The sequence below is a fragment of the Catharus ustulatus genome, chromosome 12 (assembly GCF_009819885.2).
Source record: "Catharus ustulatus isolate bCatUst1 chromosome 12, bCatUst1.pri.v2, whole genome shotgun sequence".
In the NCBI taxonomy this organism is placed as follows: Eukaryota; Metazoa; Chordata; class Aves; order Passeriformes; family Turdidae; genus Catharus; species Catharus ustulatus.
Window position 1 is genome coordinate 20,053,625 of NC_046232.1, and position 20,061 is coordinate 20,073,685.

The following is a 20,061-nucleotide window of genomic DNA, read 5'->3' on the forward strand; positions in this document are numbered from 1 at the left end:
GAGAGGATGTTAAAACATGGCTCTGGTTGTTTTTGAGCTCTGCTCTGGGTCAGGCTGCTTCGGTGCATGTCCCTGGGGCTGAGTGTTGGGTGTGTGTTGAGCTTCCACTGGGATTTGGAGTCGTGGTTCCCACCCTGTTCAGGTTTTAGGGATTCAGGGGATGCTTCCAAGGCAGGAAAATGAGTGAAATTGGTTCAGGAATTAACAATGCACATGTGCCAGCTGCAGTGAGTACCATCCAGCCTTCAGTGCCCCAGGACAGCAGTGAGGGTGGGCACAGGTTGGTGTAACAGAGGGAAGGACAGCACAGGTCTGTCTTGGAGCTTTCATTCCTTATTTCTCCTTTAAAGTTGTGCTTAATGCTTGTGTCACATGAATAAACTGAGGTATTGTGTATGGTGCATGAAGAGCAGGCAGCAGAAATGTTTTTCCAAGGTGCTGGATCTTTATCCAGGATTAAGTGGTGGCACAGGGATGAGGCTGTGGCTCCAGCTGGGCACACTGAAGGTTTGGTGGTCTCCAAACTACAAAGGCAACAGTGAGTGCTGAATGCAGATCCACTCCCAGACTGGGAGCATCAGCTTGGATACCTTGGATTCATTCCCTGAGCTGTGATGCAGAAAGAACTTCTCACCAATTCAGCATTTCAGAGCTTTCTAACTGAACCCAGCAGGTCTGTGAGAAAGGGAGGGATGAGAAAACTGTGCAGGAATTCCAGAGTGGCCCTTGGAGAGCTGTGGCTCCCTTGCCCAGGTGCCACCCAGCCTGGTGGCACTGCCAGCAGGGAAATCAAGGCTGGCTCTTTGGAAGTGCAGCAGCTCCCAGAGCGGTGCCTCTCTGTTCCTCTGAGCTCGTGGGTGTTTATTTGAGGGAAGAGCAGCTCAGCCAAACATCCTGCTTTTAAACTCTGCCTCTGCAGCCCTCAGAAAGATGCCTGCAGCTCTATTTGTGTGCAGCCTCCCAGTGCTGGGCTCTGGGCATGGATGGGATTTGCAGGGAGGGCTTAGGAGCAGCCTCCTGTGTTTTGGGATTTGTGCTGCACTGAAAGCTGGGATTTCCTCACCATTGCACTGGGGAGCTGCAGCACACTCCCATCAAGATATCCAGTGTCAGGCTGGGTGTCCTGCAGGGCTCTGAAAATCCCACTTCCCCAAGCAGGCTGTTGGAGCCCTGAGTTTTGAGTCAAAATAAAAATCAGTGGGTGCTGCCAAGTTTGGGGGGGCAGTCTTGGTTTTGGGTCAAAACCACTGTGGTTTTTCCCCCCCAGCCCTGCCAGAAACTCAGCTCAGCTTCCCCAGCAGAATCAGGGATGTATTTATGTTTCAGGGTTTGTCAGCAAACCTGAAACCAGGTGAGTTTGGCCAGGGCTGGGCTCTGGCTGGGACAGGGCTGTGAGGGGGAGCAGGACAGGGATGTGCACAAGCAGGACTTATTTTTGTAGACATTTCATAGCAACAGGGCTAAAATAGAGTTGCTGCTCTGCCTTCTCCCTTGCATTGAAAGGAGACCCTGCTGATCAGAGCCCCTGTGGTGGCTGGGATGGGGCTCTGGGTTGGGCCATCACAGGCTCCTGGAAGCTGCAGGAGAAGTTTTAACCATTGATTCTGAAACAATGGGCTCCTGAATAAGAGTTTTAACTTCACCCTGCCCTGCACACCACAGCACTGTGCTTTTCCAGCCCCTCAGTTGTGTAGGTGTAGCTTAATGCCACCACTTTTACATCAGTTCTGTGTCTGCAGGTAGAATACACCGATGTATTTATTCTCACAATCCATTTCCAGCTCCATTTCCTATCCAGAGTCATCCAGGCAATGACACATTACCCCTAAGATTTGAATTCCCTCAGTGAGATGTTGCTTTTGCATGTCATTAAAGACCTAATAATGTTTTGGACCATTTTGATGGTGTTTGGGTAGCAATTCTTACACTTAATCTCAGATTAATACAGATATCCATGTCTGAGATGGTGTTTTTAGATACTTAACTGCAGCCAACAGGGAGAAAAGACACAATTCATCTTCTCTCTACAGAACATCACTAAAACAGATAAGCTGTGCCTCCATCATTCCCTGCTGGGGAGTGCAGGTGGGAGAACCTGGGCATGGATTTGGGATGTGTGATTTATCCCTGGATCAGCTGAGCCAGCAGAGAGGATTTGGGTGGTTGTGAGGTTTAAAAAAAAAATAAATAAATAAAAATTGCTATTTTAAAAGAGAGACCTGTAGGATGTTGGCCACTGGAACAAGCAGTGACTTCCACCAGCACCATCTCCGCTGCTCCATGGCAGGTTGGGAGCATGATGTCATGGGCAGAAAATAGCTGCTGTTGTTATCAGAGTAAAAGTTGAATTTCTTGTAATCTGCCGCCCCTTCCAGCCCTCCCTCCCTGCAGGAACCTGCAGCACACCCCCAGCCCCTTCCTGATTGTTTTTCCAGCCCCATTACACAACCTGCGTTTGTTTGGATTTGCAAATTGGTCCCGAGCAGTGTCAATAGCTGGAGATACACACAGAGGGGAACGGGCTTTATTTGGGTTTTAGGGCCTTGGGAGTGAATGGTGCCAAAATAAATAGGGAGTTTTATCCTGGGCTGTGTTAAGCAAACAGCCCTGGGAGCTCCTGGGGAGAGGTTCAGTGGAGAGCAGCAGGGATGGAACCACCAGGGATCCCAGAGCAGGGCTCCAGACTCATGAATGTCCCCTTGAGCCTGGGCTGTTGTTGTTATTCCTTAATGATGGATTTACAAGGAAATAAGGACATCAGGGTCAGCAGCAGCGTGCTGGGTGACTGAGCCCAGTTATCTTCTGCCTTTGGAAACCACGTTTTGTGTATTGAGTTCTGCCTTAGGAGAAATTCAGATTTTCATTCCTCTGCTGCTGCTGCTGCATTGTCCTGCATAAAAACCTCTCCAGCATTTCCACTATCACTGATCATGGCAGGTTTATCCCCATTTATCCTGCATGTCTCTGCAGTTCCTCAAAGCTTTGTCCAGAGCTGGGAGATGCCAGGTCAGAGCTTCCTTGGGCAGAGCATTGCTGGGCTGCACCTTCTCAAAAAGCTCAAGGACTTCAGGTTTTCCTCTTCTTGGGGCTGTTTGAGCCACTGATGGTAAAGCCATGCTCTGTGTCCCCATGAGCAATCCTGACTTCATCACTGACAGCACCCTGGAACAGCCCAAGAGCTGCTAAAAAAGACAATTTAAACACCCAGGACAATTTCTGTTGATTTTCAGCTGTCTAAATACAACCACGATGAAGTCAGTGGAGTTACTTTGAATTTCTGGTCAATATTTGGAGCAGAACCTGTCTGTGCCCATGTGCAGCATGGGAGGATTGATTTGTAAAAAAATGAGAGGAAAATATGATGGGGGTTGGAGAATGAGACTCAGGCTCCCTGTTCCTCCTGATTTTTTACCATCCTGCAAGAACTTTCCCTTTGGAAAACAGGTTGCCTCAAGTGGCCCTGGTGGCCAAGAGGCCACTGGGTTATGACAATAAATAAAAGCCAACAGCGCTGCTGGAAATGTGAGGAATGTGAAAATGTTTAAATGATTTAGTACCAGAAAACTTTATTTAAACATTTAATCGAAGAACACGCTTTCATCTTTAAATCATCAGTGTTTGAACTCCCATCCAAGTTTTTTCCAGACTTTCTATGTACTTCATATACAACAGCAAGCTGTGCTTTGCAAAGGGAATAAACTTCCAGTTCCCTGATTCCATTTGTTGTTGTTGCCTCAAACACACCTGAATTACAGCAGAGAATGGAGGAGAAAATCCGAATTATATTATTTCCTATGTTAAATGAGGTCTCTTTTATTTGGAGATTTGGAGCTGCAGGCTGGATACAGATATATCAGTCAGGTTTTTATTCCAGTGGGAATATTCACCTCTGGGAAATTCATCTCCCCAAAAAGCACCATGGGAGAGGCTGGCATGGGTGGGTGGCACTGCTCTGGTGGCAGGTGAGGGATGCAGGAGTGAGCTCTGATGAGCTGGGCTCCACTTTGAACAAAAAAAAAAAAAAAAAAAAAAAAAAAATTCATTCTTAAAACGAGCATTATTGGATTGTTTCTGAATTAGATAATTTTGTGAGTGTAGAGCTGTGCTTTGAAGAGGGAAGAGCTGAGGGCTCCTGCACAGCAGAGCCATCAATAGGGGATTGTTCTGCAGAGCAGCAATGACTCAGGGCACGTAACCACGCTCCCTTTTGGGGTGAGCCCAGGGGATCAGCTCAGCAATGATTTTCCTGAGATTGTGACCTCAGGGCCCCTTGGGTGCAGCATTAGCATTGGAAATGTCCCTGTTTGTGTTCCTGAGCGTGCGCAGCCGCCGAGATTTATGCTTCCTAAGTACATTGTAAAAGTTTTATAAAGTAGCTTAAATATTTACACAATAAGCATTTAAGGAAACAGTTATGCCTCTAAAGGAGCTGCTGATCCTTTGGGTCCATCAGAGCATGGACATGAGGGTTTTTTAACTGTCTGACCTCCAGGAATTGCTTTTTTTTTCCACCTAGCTGGTTTTAAGCAGGCAAACAAATGGAAACTCATACACAGGAACCTATAAATAATGTTAATGACCTGGCTTGTATCCTCAAAAGCCAGGAAATTTAGGAGCATTCCGGTGAGCTGGCCCTTTGCTCACTGAAGGGTGGAAAGCGTAGCTGGGAGGATTCCTCCCCAAAATCCCACTTATCCCTGCCCTGTGGCAGTGAAGCCATTCCCTGTGTGCTGTCCCTCCATCCCTGATCCCAAATCCCTCCCCAGCTCTCCTGGAGCCCCTTCAGGCTCTGAGGATTCCCTGGATCCTTCCTTTCTCCAGGTGAACATTCCCAGCTCTCCCAGCCCAGCTCCAGAGGGGCTCCAGCTCTTGGAGCATCTCCATGGTCTCCTGGAATTGCTCCAACATCTCCACATCCTTCTTTTTCACCTTGCACTTCCCCCAGCACCACCACCTTTCTTCTGCTCCCACATTCCCTTCTGCAAGGCTCCAGCAGTGCTGCATCTCCAGGGACCTGTGAGCAGCTTTCATTTCTTCCTTCATCCAGCACCAGGCTGTGGAATTGCCTGGAATTGCCCTCTCAGGAGCTGCTCCATCCCTCTGGGCTGGTTTGGGTGGGAAGATCAAGTGGATGTGTTGATAGATGGGAGGCTGGTTCAAGGAGAGCATCCCATCCCCCTGGGGAATGGGGACCCCTGGCACGGCAGGGCTGGGTGCTGTGCCCCCCTCCCCACCCAGCAGCACCCACCTCCCTTTTCCCTGTCCTTGCTGAGGCTCTCAGGGTTGGTTTTTCCCCTCCTGCTCGCACGGCAGGCGGATGTTTAGATCCGAAAGGAAATGGGGTTGCTGTTTGCTCGGCTCCTCCTGGAGCAAACAGCCCTTCAAAATAACTCCAGTGGCGTAAGTGCCAGGAAAAACAGCAGAGCCAAAACCTTGTAAGCAAATAATTGGCCTTTTTTTGTGTGTGTGTGAGGGCTCCTCTTCAGCTCCAAGTTTGCAGATCAGAGCTGCTCTTTTCACGTTTTGTTTTGAGGTTTTGCAATTCTTCTCAAAGCAAACAGATCCAGTGTGTGCAGATGGGGGGGTTTCACTGATCCCACACTGCTGCTTCCAGGTGCTTCCCTTGGGACACTTTTGGCTGGGAAATTGGACTTGTGGAGCTCCAATGTGCTGGGTGTTGCCCTGGAGGAGGTGTCCTGGGGGTGTCCTGTCCCTGTCCCTGCAGGGACAGCTCCTGCAGCGCCCTTGGCCGGGGCTGTGGGAAGAGCTCGGCTTCCCCACGCAGCCCAGCCCAGCCTGCCTGAGTCACCCCGGGCAGGGACAGCCCCAGCAGCTTGGGAAAAGCAGCTGGAAACTCCCAGGGCTGAGCTTTGCCCCAAAGCTGCACCCTGACGGGGTCAGGACCACCCCAAAATTCAGCAGAGCCCCCCCAGGCACCTGCTGTGTCCCCAGGGAATTCCTTGGGGTGCACAAACCCAAATGTGGCACCCACAGAGGGGAGGGGGCTCATGCAGGCTGTGTTTAAATCACATTAAAACACACCAAGGGATGGACTGAGCTGCTCCACAGCCGGCTCATCCTGGATTTCAGCTCCCAGGGAAAGGGTGGGACAGCCTCACTGGGGTTTTATTGACACCTGAGGGATTTATTGACACCCTCACCCATCACCCACCAGCATCCTGGGGTGGAAAATCCTCAGTTTTTTCAAGATCTGACACAGAGGGTGCAGAGGTGGGAGCTTGTCCTGCTCCCTCTTCACCTCACCATGGAAAAACTCGTCTGAGTAACAACTGAGGTGAGGTGCAAGGGGAACAGGTACTTTTTTTAAACTTTATTTTCTTTTTTTTCCTTTGGAAATGCAGCCTCTCACAGCCATGCTGTCACAGTTAAAATAAGGTTTAAATTACAGGGCTGGCTGTGGCTTTTTCCCTTTCTTTCAGAATTTTTGCCAACTTGCAATTTACTTAATGAAATCCTGCTATTTCGTTTAACGGGGATATTTTTTGCAGATGTTGATTTAACCCAGCTTTATAAAATATGTGAACTGTGCAGTTTCTTTCCTATTTTTAACAATTTAAATATTCTAGTGCAGAACTTGACAGAGTACACAACACCAATATCTGTTTGTACCGTGTAAGAGTGGGGTTGAACGATGAGGCTTCCACATCATCCACAGCCCCATCAGAAAGTGTGTGAAATGTTGCAATAATGGGCAAAAATTACCCAAAGTGGGAATTTGTGTTGCTCATTGGAGCTCAGTGAATGCATTTCTGGAAAAGTATCCAACCCTGGTTTTACACCCAGTTATTCTTCAGGGTTTTTGCAGGGGGATTCTCTTCATCCATGTGGATTCTTTATATGAGTGATATATATGGAATGAGGGAAAAAAAATGGGTCTGGTTTAGGCTGGTGACAAGCTGCCTTGTTAATGTGTAATGCCTGGTGTTTCCCCCAGTATTCCTTTATTTTTTAGAATGGATTTCCCTGGAGGGAGGGGAGGAATCTGATATTTTTCCTCCAGTTCTGAGTTGAGGGAGTGCAGTGTTGAACTCATTATCCCCAAGGATGCCTTCATGTGCTCCCTTCATCTCCCTGGCCTTGATGTACAAATGCTCCCCTTCCTCTCCATGGGAAGGTCATTTATTTATTTCATTTATTTCATTTATTTCATTTATTTGGTGCTTCTTTTGCACTTTCTGAGTTCAGCCTTTGCTTTCAGCCCCAAAACAGCTCCTGGAGGAGTTGCAGCCACAAACCCTGCACAGACCAATCCTGAAAAAGTTATCCTTGAAAATTCAGCTCCCAAGAAAGATGAGAGCTGGTCCTAGGAAGGTGGGGGAGTTTATAATCCAGTTCCACTGGCTGTGTGGAACTCACAGGGACAGGACACAGGGAGTGGCTTCCCACTGCCAGAGTTCAGGGATGGATGGGATTTTGGGGAGAAATTCTTCCCTGGGAAGGTGGGGAGACCCTGGCACAGATTTCCCAGAGCAGCTGTGGCTGCCCCTGGATCCTTGGAAGTGTCCAAGGTCAGGTTGGACAAGGCTTGGAGCACCCTGGGATGGTGGAAGGTGTCCCTGCCATGGCAGAGGTTGGAATGGGATGAGCTCAAAGGTCCCTTCCAACCCAAACCATTCTGTGATAACTCATTAATCCTTTTCTCCTAGAACATCCCAGGCCAAGCTGGAGTTGTCTGGGATTCATATTAGTGCAGCAGGACAGGATGTATTCCATGGAGTTCTCTGTGTATTTTGGCATTTTCCTATTTCCCCCCCTCTTTTTTTTATTTTTTCTAAAGAAACTGTGGTTTGTAGAAATGAAAACAAGTCCTTCTTGGCCAGGGAGGGTAATTGGTGTGAGTCACCTCCAGTCTCCATGGGCAAGTACAGCTGAGGAATTTGGTCATCTGGGAGGTGACACTGAGAACTGGGGACTTGCAGGGGCCACGCTGATGCTCTCCAGTGCTGTGGGTTTCATGCAAATACCTTGATTTTCATCCCCCACCCCTGCTTCACACCAATTTTCTTGCTGTTTTTCTGCACTTTAATAGGTTTTACAGCACCATTCCAGGGATATAAAAGTGTGACAGTTGGACTCAGTGATTTTAGAGTTACAGCTGTGACCATTCTGCAATTCTGAGAAAAGTTTGATCTTCAGGGATGATGTTGTCCCAGGTTAGCAGAAATAGGTGCTGTGTGCATTTTCCAGAAGAAGAGCCCCTCCATAAATGGCACATGAATGGCACAGAAATGGCACAGAAATGGTACAGAAATGGCACTTAAATGGCACACCATAAATGGGACAGAAATGGCACAGAAATGGCACAGAAATGGCACACAAATGACACAGAAATGGCACACAAATGGCACATGAATGGCACATAAATGGCACATAAATGGCACACCATAAATGGCACAGAAATGGCACATGAATGACACAGAAAATGGCACATGAATGACACAGAAATAGCACACCATAAATGGTACAGAAATGGCACAGAAATGGCACAGAAATGACACAGAAATGGCACACAAATTGCACAGGGGCTGCAGATCCTCCTGCTTTGCAGGAGATGCCAGCACAGCATCCTCACTGCTCCACTGTGGGTGTGAGGGAGCAGCCCTGGGGTTTAAATCCTGAGTTGCTGAAGTCATTGTTTAGCCTTTGGTTGAAGTGGGAGTAGGAGCCGTGGATGCTGCCACGAGTGGAGCTGCCTGCCTGGGACAGCCCCAGCAGATGTTTACACACAACACACGGAGCAGATATCAGAACATCTGGCGTGTGTGGGTGCCCACACAGCCCTGGGCTGCTGGAGGAGGGCAGGAGCCATCCCTGAGCTCCCTTCCTGGTGGGATTCCTGCACCAGCCCCTTCCCAGGGCTGCTCACCCAACCCCACCCCAGCGCTCCCAATCCTCTCACCAGGCAGGACCCTGAGTTCTCCACTTCAGCCTCTCAGCATGACCAGCTTGGCCAGCACAGCAGAGGGATTTGTTTCCTTGCAAAGGCCATGCTGGCACCCCAAATCCTTTAATTCCCTGTAAAACTCTGGCAAATCCGCCACGAGCGAGGACTTGCAGGAGCCGTGGGCGTCGTGACACGCGGTGGCAGCCCCGAGGTGCCTGCACAGACAGAGAGGCTCTGGAGAGCTTTATCAGCAGCAGGATCTTGGGTTCTGGCCAGGGAGAACAAAGCCTGAATTCCCATTCCACTCTCAGCCCCTGTCTGCTTCCCATATATGTGAGGGCACTGATACCGTGCTGGAAAAAAGCGCCTTTTTTTGGGGTGGAATTGTGAGATGGGGAGGCTTCAGCTGGATTTGGAGAGAGGGTTGGGTTGGAATACAGCTGGTCTGGGGTCTGGGATGAACCCTCTGGCACAGGGTTGGGTTGTAAGCTAGAATCCCCAAACTGAGGTCTGGTGTCTGCCCAGCACCAGACTCCACACCCAGCCAGCCAAGGAGCAGCAAAGCAGCTCATCCCAGGTTGTATGGAGAAAAATTCCCAGGTTGTATGGAGAAAAATTCCCAGGTTGTATGGAGGAAAATTCCCAGGTTGTATGGAAGAAAATTCCCAGGTTATATGGAGGAAAATTCACAGGTTGTATGGAGGAAAGTTCCCAGGTTGTATGGAGGAAAATTCCCAGGTTGGATGGAGGAAAATTCCCAGGTTGTATGGAAGAAAATTCCCAGGTTATATGGAGAAAAATTCCAGGTTGTATGGAGAAAAATTCCCAGGTTGTATGGAGGAAAATTACAGGTTGTAGGGAGGAAAATTCCTAGATTGTATGGAGGAAAATTCCCAGGTTATAGGGAGAAAAATATTTGTGGGGCTGCTGCCTGTGGCCCCCTCTGTCCCTGGTTGTTTTCCAGGTCGGGGATGGTTTCCTAAAGCTTTCAGTCCTTGATGCTGGGTCTGCCCTCCAAGGTGCTGCTGTGGCTGCTGAGAAATCAGGGAGGTTTGGGTTTTCTCAGCCCCTTTGCTGCTGCTCAGTCACCTCTGGATGCCATCAGCTCTCAGGAGTAAATCCCATGGAGGTGTGAGAGCAGGGTCTTGCTCCAGAGGGAATGGCTGGGGCTGGAGCAAGGTGCAGGCTCTCAAAATATGGTGCAGGCTCTCAAAATACATCTGATGGTGCTGTTTTGTTTGGTATTGATTTGGTTTTCCTCCCAGGGAGGCAGCTCCACTCATTTCTGGTTAGGAAAATAAAAAGCTGCTGCAGCCACAGCCTGCTCAGAGTCCTGTGTCCTGTTCCCAAAACCCAAAGTTCCCAATTCACTGGTGTTTTGGGAAATGAATTTTCTGTGATCAGCTGGGACATCTGAAGGAAGCTTCATGGAGGGGAAGCTGAGCATTCCCCTCTTGAAATGGCAAATTTGGGTCGTTCCTGGAGGGAGCTGAGCTGTAATTTGGGGCTGGGCTGTGCAGGGAGGTGGTGAAGGGCTGCCTGGCCTCTGCAGGACAGCATTCCTGCTTTGGATCATCCAACAGCTGGGTATAAAAAGCAGCCAGTGCTGGGTCAGTGGTCCTGCTGGGGACACCCAGATGTTTTTAGGATGTGTGGAAAATGAGGAGGCTGAGCAGCATCTCTGCAGCCTCCTCATGACATCCTCACCAACTCAGCCTCAAAAACAGCTCCAGCACCTCAGAGCCCCCTCCACCCTGGGACAAACCCCTTCCTTGGGATGTTAATGGTTCAGGATTAATGCTGGGGGGAGCCAGCAGGGCTTGGTTTGGTGCAGAGCCTCTGGTCCATCCCCTCTGCTGAGGAGATTCCCAGGCTCAGCTCCAGCGCCCAACGTGCTCATCCCGAGCGGCGCGATGGAGGCGGGCAGGGGTGTTATTCCTGTTTCTCTTCTGAGGGACCTACTAATTAGTTTCTGCTTTTAAAAGGGCTTTGAAGCGCTCAGCCGAAACTTCTCTGGGAGTGAAAACTATGATTATTTATATTTATCCCATTTCCCAGCGCCTGGGCCCCGCTGTGGGATGCTCCCCGCGCCGCAGCTCCGGCCGCTGGGCGGATCATCCCGCTGCCCCAGGGGGTTCTGACAGCACCTCCAGCTGCTCTGCCAAGCCAGAACAGCTTCCCAAGGTGGCTGAGAGCCCAGCAGATCCCATTTGGCCAGCCCAGTCCGTGCCCATCCCGCTGGGATGTGGTTGGCGTGGCTGGGACTGCAGCCCCCGCATGGATGGGGAAAGGAGCCTTGGACATCACAGCGGTGGCTGGAAGGGAGTTCTGCCAGCTGGGGATTTATGGGGTGATTTCTCCCAGATCCTCAGTGTTTTTCAGGCTCCAGGGGGACAAAAAAGGGATTGCACACATGGTTGGGTGGAGGACCTGAAAATGAGCGAGTTCTCAGTGTCAAAGTGGGGAAAAAAGGGAGATTTCCCCTCCTTTTTGTCCCAGCTTCCCTCACCCTGCTTGGGAACAAACCTTCTCCCCTGTGAGCAGAATAAAAAGCCAATCCCAGGAAGACTTCCATCAAACCTCTGGATTTTACAGAAAATCAAACCAGTGGGGACCTTTCCCCTGCGGTTTGCACCAGCTCGTTTTCCTCCGGCTGCTCGCGGCGCAGGGCTGGATGCTCGTGGAGGTGCCAGGGTTTTGCTGGGTTTGGGTTTATCCAGGGCTGCTTTCCAAGAGGGAAGAAGTCCCAGGCAGGCTGTGGCTGATGACAGCTCTGGGGCTCTCAGAAGTGGCACGGCGTGGGCGGGGGCTGCTTTTGAAGCTGGATTTACATCGCTGCGTTCCCTCGGACGTGCCAGGTGTAACGCAGGTACCTGCACGGCCCAGGAGCTGCAAAAGCCAAGGATGAGCCTGAAAATCTGAGCAAGACAAGCTGAGCTTCGTGGAGACTCTTGGACTCAGAGACATCAATCTCTGAAAACTTTGGTGCACATAAAAATGTCAGTGAAAAATACCCGAGTTGGGTTTTTCCAGTTTTCACCCTTGGCTGAAAAGTCCTTTCTAAACCAGGAGAGCTGGGGGAAAAATCCATGCTAAAATACCTTAAACTCATGTTCTGGACTGTGATTTAATGGCCAGGGAGGGTCCATTAGAAGCAAACTCCTTGAGTTTAGCTTGAAAATAAGCTAACTGATGATGACTTCCAAATTTCCGGGCAGAACTAAACATGGCATGTGTTTTGCTTTGAAGGATATAAAAAAAAAAAAAAATTAGCATGAGCTGATGATTTTGCAGAGTGGTTTCTTTTATGCAGAGAAAATTGTTTTCATCCTCATTCTTGGCATTGGCTCTTTGTCCTGTGTTGCTTTTGTTTCTTGGGCTGCCATGGAAATGTCCCCCTTTCCCCCCAGGCTTCTCCACACACCTCTTGCACCGGCTCTGGTGCTTGTCAGACCCTTTTTTTTGAACTAATTTAATTAATTAACCCAGCGCAAGTGTTCTTTGGAGTTAATCATCTCCTGGGTTAACAAATTAAATCTGCTGGCAGAGGAGGCTGGGGAGCAGCAGAGCTCTGCTCCAAGGGAAGGGCTGGGAGAGGAGGAGGAGGATGGTGGATGTGGTGCTGGGGAGGGCTCTGCTCAGCTCCTCCCCATGGATTTTGTGGGATAAATGAGCAGGATTGGTGTCCATGGCTGCCCCACACGAGGAGGGTGAGGCTGGAGGAGCTGCAGTGACAGCAGATGGATGACAATATAAAATCACATTCTTGTTTTATAGTTGAGAGAGGAGCTGGGCTCAGTCCTTCCATTGAGTGGAGTAAAGCAGAAATGTGGGAGAGAGTTTGGTGCTCTGCAGCACAGGAGGGTCCAGCTTGGTCAGACCTGGTCACTGCTTTTCATGGCTCTGTGAACCAGGGAAAAGCTTTTCTTGGTGAAAGCTGGGACATCAAAGATCCTCTGCTGATGCTGGGCCTGAAGGAGAATGTCCAGGAGGAAAACCCATGCTGCTGCTTTTTCCCTTCAGGAGCCCATTGTCCTGCCCCAACAGCAGCTGGAAAAACGAAGGCACAGGCACTGGGCTGTCCTGTCCCCACCAGGATTTCCATGTGGAGCAGCTCCTGCCCAGCCCCCTGTGCCTGTTCCCTGCTGGGATTGGGGTCTTGCCCTCAATACACACCCTGGGACCAAGGTGGGGCTCTCCAGCCCCTCCCAGGTGTCCCTCCCAGTGAGGATGGGCAGCAGAGGTGGCTGCTGTGTGTCCCCATGCTGGGGACAGCCCAAGGGGCCCCATGGGGCTGGTGCTGGTGGCAGGGGGGGCTCTGGGGGGCACAGTGATGCATTCCAGCTGAAACTTGTAAGGCAGAGGTATTTTAAGTATATTGGCTTAAAGAAAATGGTTGTGAGCTTTGCTGGGGCAGATTGACAATTAATTTCTTTTTTTTTCCCCTTTTTTTTTTTTTTTTTTTTTGCTGGCCATAAAAATTCCATTTCTGCTGTGGAAAGTTTTAACCCCTTCCTTACCCTGCTGCTTGTTTCCAGGGGTATTAATGGGGGATTATTTTAACTGATGGCTCCCCAGTGAACTGTTAATAGATTTTTGGGGAAATGTGTGTGTTCTTTGTGCTGGGCTTTTTATCTAGACCTCGTTCACAATGACCTGTGTGTGGCTGTAACCTTCCTGCTCCCCTGCTCCTGTGTGCTGAGCAGTGTAAATACAGCTCTGTGCTGTGGCAGAGGGGAGGAAAATGACTGAGCATGGGTTTATTAGCCCAAAAGTGGAATAAAATGGAATGGAAAGGTGTTGAGGGAGGATGTAACTGAGCTGCATGGCCAGTGGAGTGTGAGGCTGCCCTGAGTGCAGAAGGGAGGGACATGGAAATGGAGAGTGGGTTCTGTAGTTTTGAATATTCTGCTTCATTTCCAGGTTTCCCAGATATTCATTCAAGTCCCCATCACATCTGCAGAGTGCAGTGATTTATGTTTCATGTGCATGGTCTTCCCTATGGGCACCTCTTAAATGTGTTTTGAGAGGCTCTTCCTTGCAGCCATGTTCTGAGGGGGCCGTTTGACCTGCTGGGAGGAGGTTTTGGTGGCTTTGGAAAAGCCAAAGAGTGAATCAGAGCATTTTATTTCGTGTGTTTCGTGATCTGCCCATGTTTTCCATCCTGCTTTTAAGTGCAACATCAAGCAGTGGGACTGTGCAGCGTTTTGTTTTGGGAAAAAGCATCTTTCTTTTCTCTTTTAAAGCACTCCTTTGAACTTTACTGGCATAAAAGGCTGTCAAATCACAAATAGTCTCAAACCCCAAGTTATTTTCTTTACCTCCACACTCTGCAGGGAGCGACAGCAGCAGCGCTGCTAACGTCAGGAGGATTTACAGTGTTTGCTCTCTGCATTTATTCCCAGATTCCTTCTGCCTGAGCCACGTAGGAGCCTTCCCCCTTTCAATTCTGGGTTTGATTCTCCTATCTCCTTCCTTTATCTCTAATTGTTTGAATTCACTTTGGGGCGTTCTGGAGGCATCGCTGCCGCGGAGGAAGCGGAGGAAGGAGTAAACACAAGGCAGAATTTCAGCCCCTCCATCTGATGGATGAAGGTGGCTTTGATGGAGGAGATAGCCCTGACGCCAGCCCCTCTGGAGCTGCTACAAGTTGTAGCTGCCTACAATGATAGTTGTTAAAAACCCGTCCTGTACCACTGCGGGACTCAAATATTTTCCTTTCTTCAAAAAGAACGTTAACAAGCCCGCCTCTGTTCCAGCAAAAGTGGGAGGGGGGGGGAAAAAACAGAACAAAAAGTGGATTTTCTTGTCTGTGCATAAAGGGCAGCGTGGAAAAAAAAAGAGGAGGGAAAAGTGGAATATTTATTTAAAAGGCAGAGGAGGAGGTGGTGGTGTGCTGGCCGCCCCTGCTCTCTGCAGAGTGGTAGTGGCTAATAGCTGGAGGCAAACTAATACTTGGCAGGGGATGAGACACAGCACAGGCCCCCCTGATTTGGGGGCTTGCTGAAGTGCTTGTTTTATGTCAGGGCTGCGGGATGAGTTCATCTTTGCAGGAATTGGTTGAGTGCACTGGGAGATAAAAGGAGGGAGAGGAGCCCACCCCTGGGAGGGGACCCTGTGACAGCTCCCTGCAGGCAGGGGCTGCTCAGATGAGCCCTGAGCTGCCCCCTCCCAGGGCTGCACTTCCTTGGGGGGTGCTTTTATTTTGTATTTTAAAGTCTTTCCTCTCTCCTGGCCAGAAGAAGTGGGTTGAAAGGAAGCTTCTCACTTTTTGAGGTGCAGTTACCTGAAATTTAGATCCTCACCTGTTTGGGGGTGCACAGGACACGTCCAGGGGTGCTGTGAGCTGGCAGAGCTGGCACTGCCAGCCAGGAGCTGTGGGGTGACAGAGATGAGGAGCACATTGGCAGGCTGCATTCCTGCCCTAAGTTGCATGGAAATGCTTTTAATAAAGCTATTTTCATGTGAAAAGCCCTTCTCCCGTTTTTTGCTCAGATTATTTCCCAGTTCCTGGAAAGCAGAGATGGCACCAAGGCTGTTGGCACTTCCAGAAAAATATTTTTGTAGGATAAGCACTGTTTTCCTCTAGCTTTACCTTCCCCCCCTTGTATATTAATTTGCAATAAACCATGAGAAACTCCTATATAAATGTTTATAGCTGACTGTTCCCCTGATTAATGAAGCTGCTGGGGACACTGGAGGTTTGAAGTTGTCCCATCCTTAATCTGTAAGGGAAATGCAGGGGCTGAGCAGTAGTTTCTCAAAAATGTAATAACAAAACCAACATAGCTAATGGGCATGGAGGGCTTTGAGGAGGTTGGGAGGTTAAACAGATGCAGAGCTCAGTAATTGCTACCAGCCTCCAGCCCCGGCACATGAAAGAACCTGAGCTGGTCTGCAGTCCCCAGATCACTGAGTGGGACAAGAGCAGAGCTCAGCTCTTGGGGAGAGCTTTGGAAAGGCTTTGGATGGATGTGCCAGGGGAAAAAAAATGTTTGTGGAGACTGGATGTTGTGGAAGATGGGGTCTCTGAGCACCCTGGTGCAGTGGAAGTCGTTCCTGTTGATGGCAGGGGGATGGACTGAGTAGGTGTCCCCAAAAGTGTGACCTGTGGTAGGTGAAGGGGGAGAGACTGATATGGTGACCCCAAAAATGTCACCTATGATGGGTGAAGGGGAAGAGACTGATATGGTCACCCCAAAAATGTGACCTGTGGTGGGTGAAGGGGAAGGGACTGACATGGTCACCCCAAAAATGTGACCTCTGGTGGGTGAAGGGGAAGAGACTGATGTGGTCACCCCAAAAATGTGACCTGTGGTGGGTGAAGGGGAAGAGACTGATGTGGTCACCCCAAAAACGTGACTTGTGGTGGGTGAAGAGACTGACATGGTGACCCAAAAATGTGACCTGTGGTGGGTGAAGGGGAAGAGACTGATGTGGTGACCCCAAAAGTGTGACTTGTGGTGGGTGAAAAGACTGACATGGTGACACAAAAATGTGACTTGTAGTGAGTGAAGGGGAAGAGACTGATACAGTTCCCCCAAAATTGTGACTTGTAGTGGGTGAAGGGGGAGAGACTGATATGGTCACCCCAAAAATGTGACTTGTGGTGGGTGAAGGGGCTGCTTGAGGCTGATGAGCACTGCCCACAGCAAAGGACATCCTGCTCCCTCCCTGCCTGCCCCGTCACCCCTCCCCCGTGGCCCTCCCCTGAAATCTGTATAGTTACAACTCCAGTTAAACTCCAACAAAGCCGCTTAATTCCGAGCTGGTTAATGGGGAGGGGAGCCCGCTGCCCTCTGGGGTAATTTGAGCCTGAAAAGAAGCGGGGCTGGAGGGCTGTGCCTGAAATCCTGTGCATCAATGAGGGCTCTGGAGCAAAATAATGGCATCACCCCTCGGGCGAGTTAATGGGACATGATGGCACGGAGGCACCAGGGTCAGCGGGCCACGGGCACGTGAGGGATTGTCAGGGAGCTGAATGCTGCCCACTGCTCCTGCCTGGAAATCCCACAGCTTTTCTGTGTGCTAGGAGCAGGAATGATGTTCAGCAAGTGGTTAATTCGCCCTCTTTGGGGCTCCTTCTTTTCCTGCCTTCCTTCTGGAGACATCATAAATTCTGGAGGCATCGCAGATTAAACAGATTTCTGGCAGCCTGCGTCCCTCCCGTCTTCCCTGAATGTAATTCCTAGAAAGAAGAGACGTTTCTCATTGTCTGGAGAGAGTTCCAATGGGTTTTGAGAAGGACATGTATAGTTCATAGCAGCTACTCCCCCTTGGCATGAAACACTTCCTCAGATTTCATGTTCCCCGTGGGAACATCGGCGTCGCTGTCAGAGAGCATTACACAGAGGAGACACCCGGCGGGTCACTCATCCAGGCACGGCCCTGGGGTCAGCTCGGCACAAGCTGGGCTTGGAAAGTGGGGCTGAGGAGCACAGGGATGCTGGGGAGGTGGGAGGAATGCAAATATCCCGAGGACACGCGGATCCAGCTGCTGGATGCAGGGCTGGGCGTGAATTGGAGAGAGAAAGATGTGCTGAGCTCACGGGAGTCCTGTGGGGTCTCCAGCCTGGGCTTGAGCTGCCAGTCTTGGTGGCATTTGACATGATTAGGACAGGATTTGGGTTAGGCACAGGCTTTGGGTTGAAATGGACTTTGGGTTGAGCACAAACTTTGGGTTAAACAAAGGTGAACACAAATTTGGGTTAAATGCAAGTTTGGATTGAACACAAATATGGGGTTTAACATAAAGTTTGTGTTGAACACAAGTTACGGGATGAGCACAGGTTTTGGATAGAGCACAAACTTTTGGTTGGGCTTGAACATGGAGTTTGTGTTGAGCACAAGTTTTGTTGAACATGGACTTTGGGTTAAACTCCAGTTTTGGCTTGAACACAAGTTTTGGGTTGAGTGTGAAATTTGTGTTGAACACAAGTTTTGGATTGAGCACCATCTTTGGGTTGAACGTGGAGTTTGTGTTGAATACAAGGGTTGGGGTTGAACACCATCTTTGGGTTGAATGTGGAGTTTGTGTTGAACACAAGTTTGGGGTTGAACACCACTTTTGCATTGAACACCAATTTTGCATTGAACACAAGAGTTGAGTTGAACATGGAGTTTGTGTTGAACACAAGTTTTGGGTTGAGCACCAATTTTTGATTGAACATGGAGTTTGTGTTGAACATAAGGGTTGGGTTGAGCACCAATTTTTGGGCAGAACACCAATTTTGCATTGAATATGAGGGTTGGGTTGAACATGAAGTTTGTGTTGAACCCAAGGGTTGGGTTGAGTATCAATTTTGGGTTGAACATGAAGTCTGTGTTGAAGACAAGGGTTGAGTTGAATACAAGGGTTGGGTTGAACACCAATTTTACATTGAGCACCAGTTTTACATTGAACACAAGGGTTGTGTTGAACACGAGGGTTGGGTTGAGCACAAGGGTTGGGTTGAGCACCAATTTGGGGTAGAACACCAATTTTACATTGAACATGAGGGTTGTGTTGAGCACAAGGGTTGGGTTGAGCACCAATTTTGTGTTGAACACGAGGGTTGGGTTAAACACAAGGGTTGAGTTGAGCACAAGGGTTGGGTTGAGCACCAATTTTGGGTTGAGCACCAATTTTGGGTTGAACATGAGGGTTGGGTTGAGCACCAATTTTGTGTTGAACACGAAGGTTGGGTTGAACATGAGGATTGGGTTGAGCACCAATTTTGTGTTGAACACAAGGATTGGGTTGAACACAAGGGTTGAGTTGAGCACAAGGGTTGGGTTGAGCACAAGCCCGAGCTCTCACTGCACAGCTGATGGGTGGCAGGAGCTGTTTTGTTTCCCAGCCTCCACCCCCCTGCTTTCCCAGGTGATCCCAGCCCTCCTGACCCCCTCTCTGTCCCCGCAGACGCCAGCACGTCGCCCGATGCCGTGAAGAGGAGCCATTGGTGCAACGTGGCCTACTGGGAGCACCGGACGCGCGTGGGCCGCCTGTACACAGTGTACGAACAGTCTGTCAGTATCTTCTACGACCTACCTCAAGGAAACGGCTTCTGCCTCGGACAGCTCAACCTGGACAACAGGAGCGAGACTGTGAGAAGGACTCGAAGTAAAATCGGCTACGGGATTTTACTGAGCAAGGAACCGGACGGGGTGTGGGCCTACAACCGCAGCGAGCATCCCATCTTCGTCAACTCGCCCACGCTGGACATCCCCAACTGCAGGACCCTGATCGTGCGCAAGGTGATGCCGGGCTACTCCATCAAGGTGTTTGACTACGAGAAGTCGTGCCTGCTGCAGCACACGGCCGAGCTGGATTACGCAGACGGGCCCTACGACCCCAACAGCGTCCGGATCAGCTTCGCCAAGGGCTGGGGGCCGTGTTATTCCAGACAGTTCATCACGTCGTGTCCTTGCTGGCTGGAGATCCTGCTCAGCAACAACCGGTGACGGGCAGGACAAAGGAAAAACGGCGACAAAAAAAAAATTAAAAATTTTAAAAAAATAAATAAACCACGCGCGCAAAAAAATTTAAAAAAAAAAAAAAAAAAGACACAGACTATCCCAAATATCATCTACCTAGATTTAATATAAAGTTTTATATATTATATGAAAATATATATTATACTTGTAATTATGGAGTCATTTTTACAATGTAATTATTTATGTATGGTGCAATGTGTATATGGACAAAAAACAGAAAATGCACTTTGGCTTATATAATTCTTTCAATACAGATTTTTAAAAAAAAAAGAAAAAAAAAAACAAAAATTATACAGCAAAAATAGGAGAAAGCCCTAATTTTGATGTATGGTTTTTTGAAATATTATTAATACCCAGACAAAAAGCTAATACCAGTCACTCATTGATAATAAAGTATTCGCATTATGGGGGGGGATTTGTCTTTTTTCTTCCCCCCCCAGCTGAAGCTGGCAGCAGTCAGGGGAGTTCCAGGGGGCAGCTGCTGTCTCCCATCTCAGCCAGGACCCTGGAAAATCAGTGAATGGGCTGGAAGGCTGCAGCTGGCTCCAGGAGGAGGCTGAGTGAGGCAGGGAGCACTGGGAGCAGGTGAGAGGAACATCTGCAGCTCCTCTCACCCAGGGCTGCCTGACCTCTCTGACAGCACAGAGCAGGGTGAGGATGAGGAGGCACAATCATTGTGC

The 20,061-nt window shown here is 49.4% G+C and overlaps 1 protein-coding gene across 1 annotated transcript in view; it reads left to right on the forward strand.

Annotated features, from left to right (window-relative positions):
* Window positions 1–19,786, forward strand: part of SMAD6 (SMAD family member 6) — a 38,024-nt gene extending 18,238 nt beyond the window's left edge. Inside the window, exon 5 of the mRNA XM_033071161.1 lies at window positions 18,807–19,786. Coding sequence (XP_032927052.1) covers window positions 18,807–19,348 — 542 coding nt within the window. The 3' untranslated portion in view covers window positions 19,349–19,786. The remainder of the gene's footprint in view (window positions 1–18,806) is intronic.
* The last annotated feature ends 275 nt before the right edge of the window (window positions 19,787–20,061 follow it).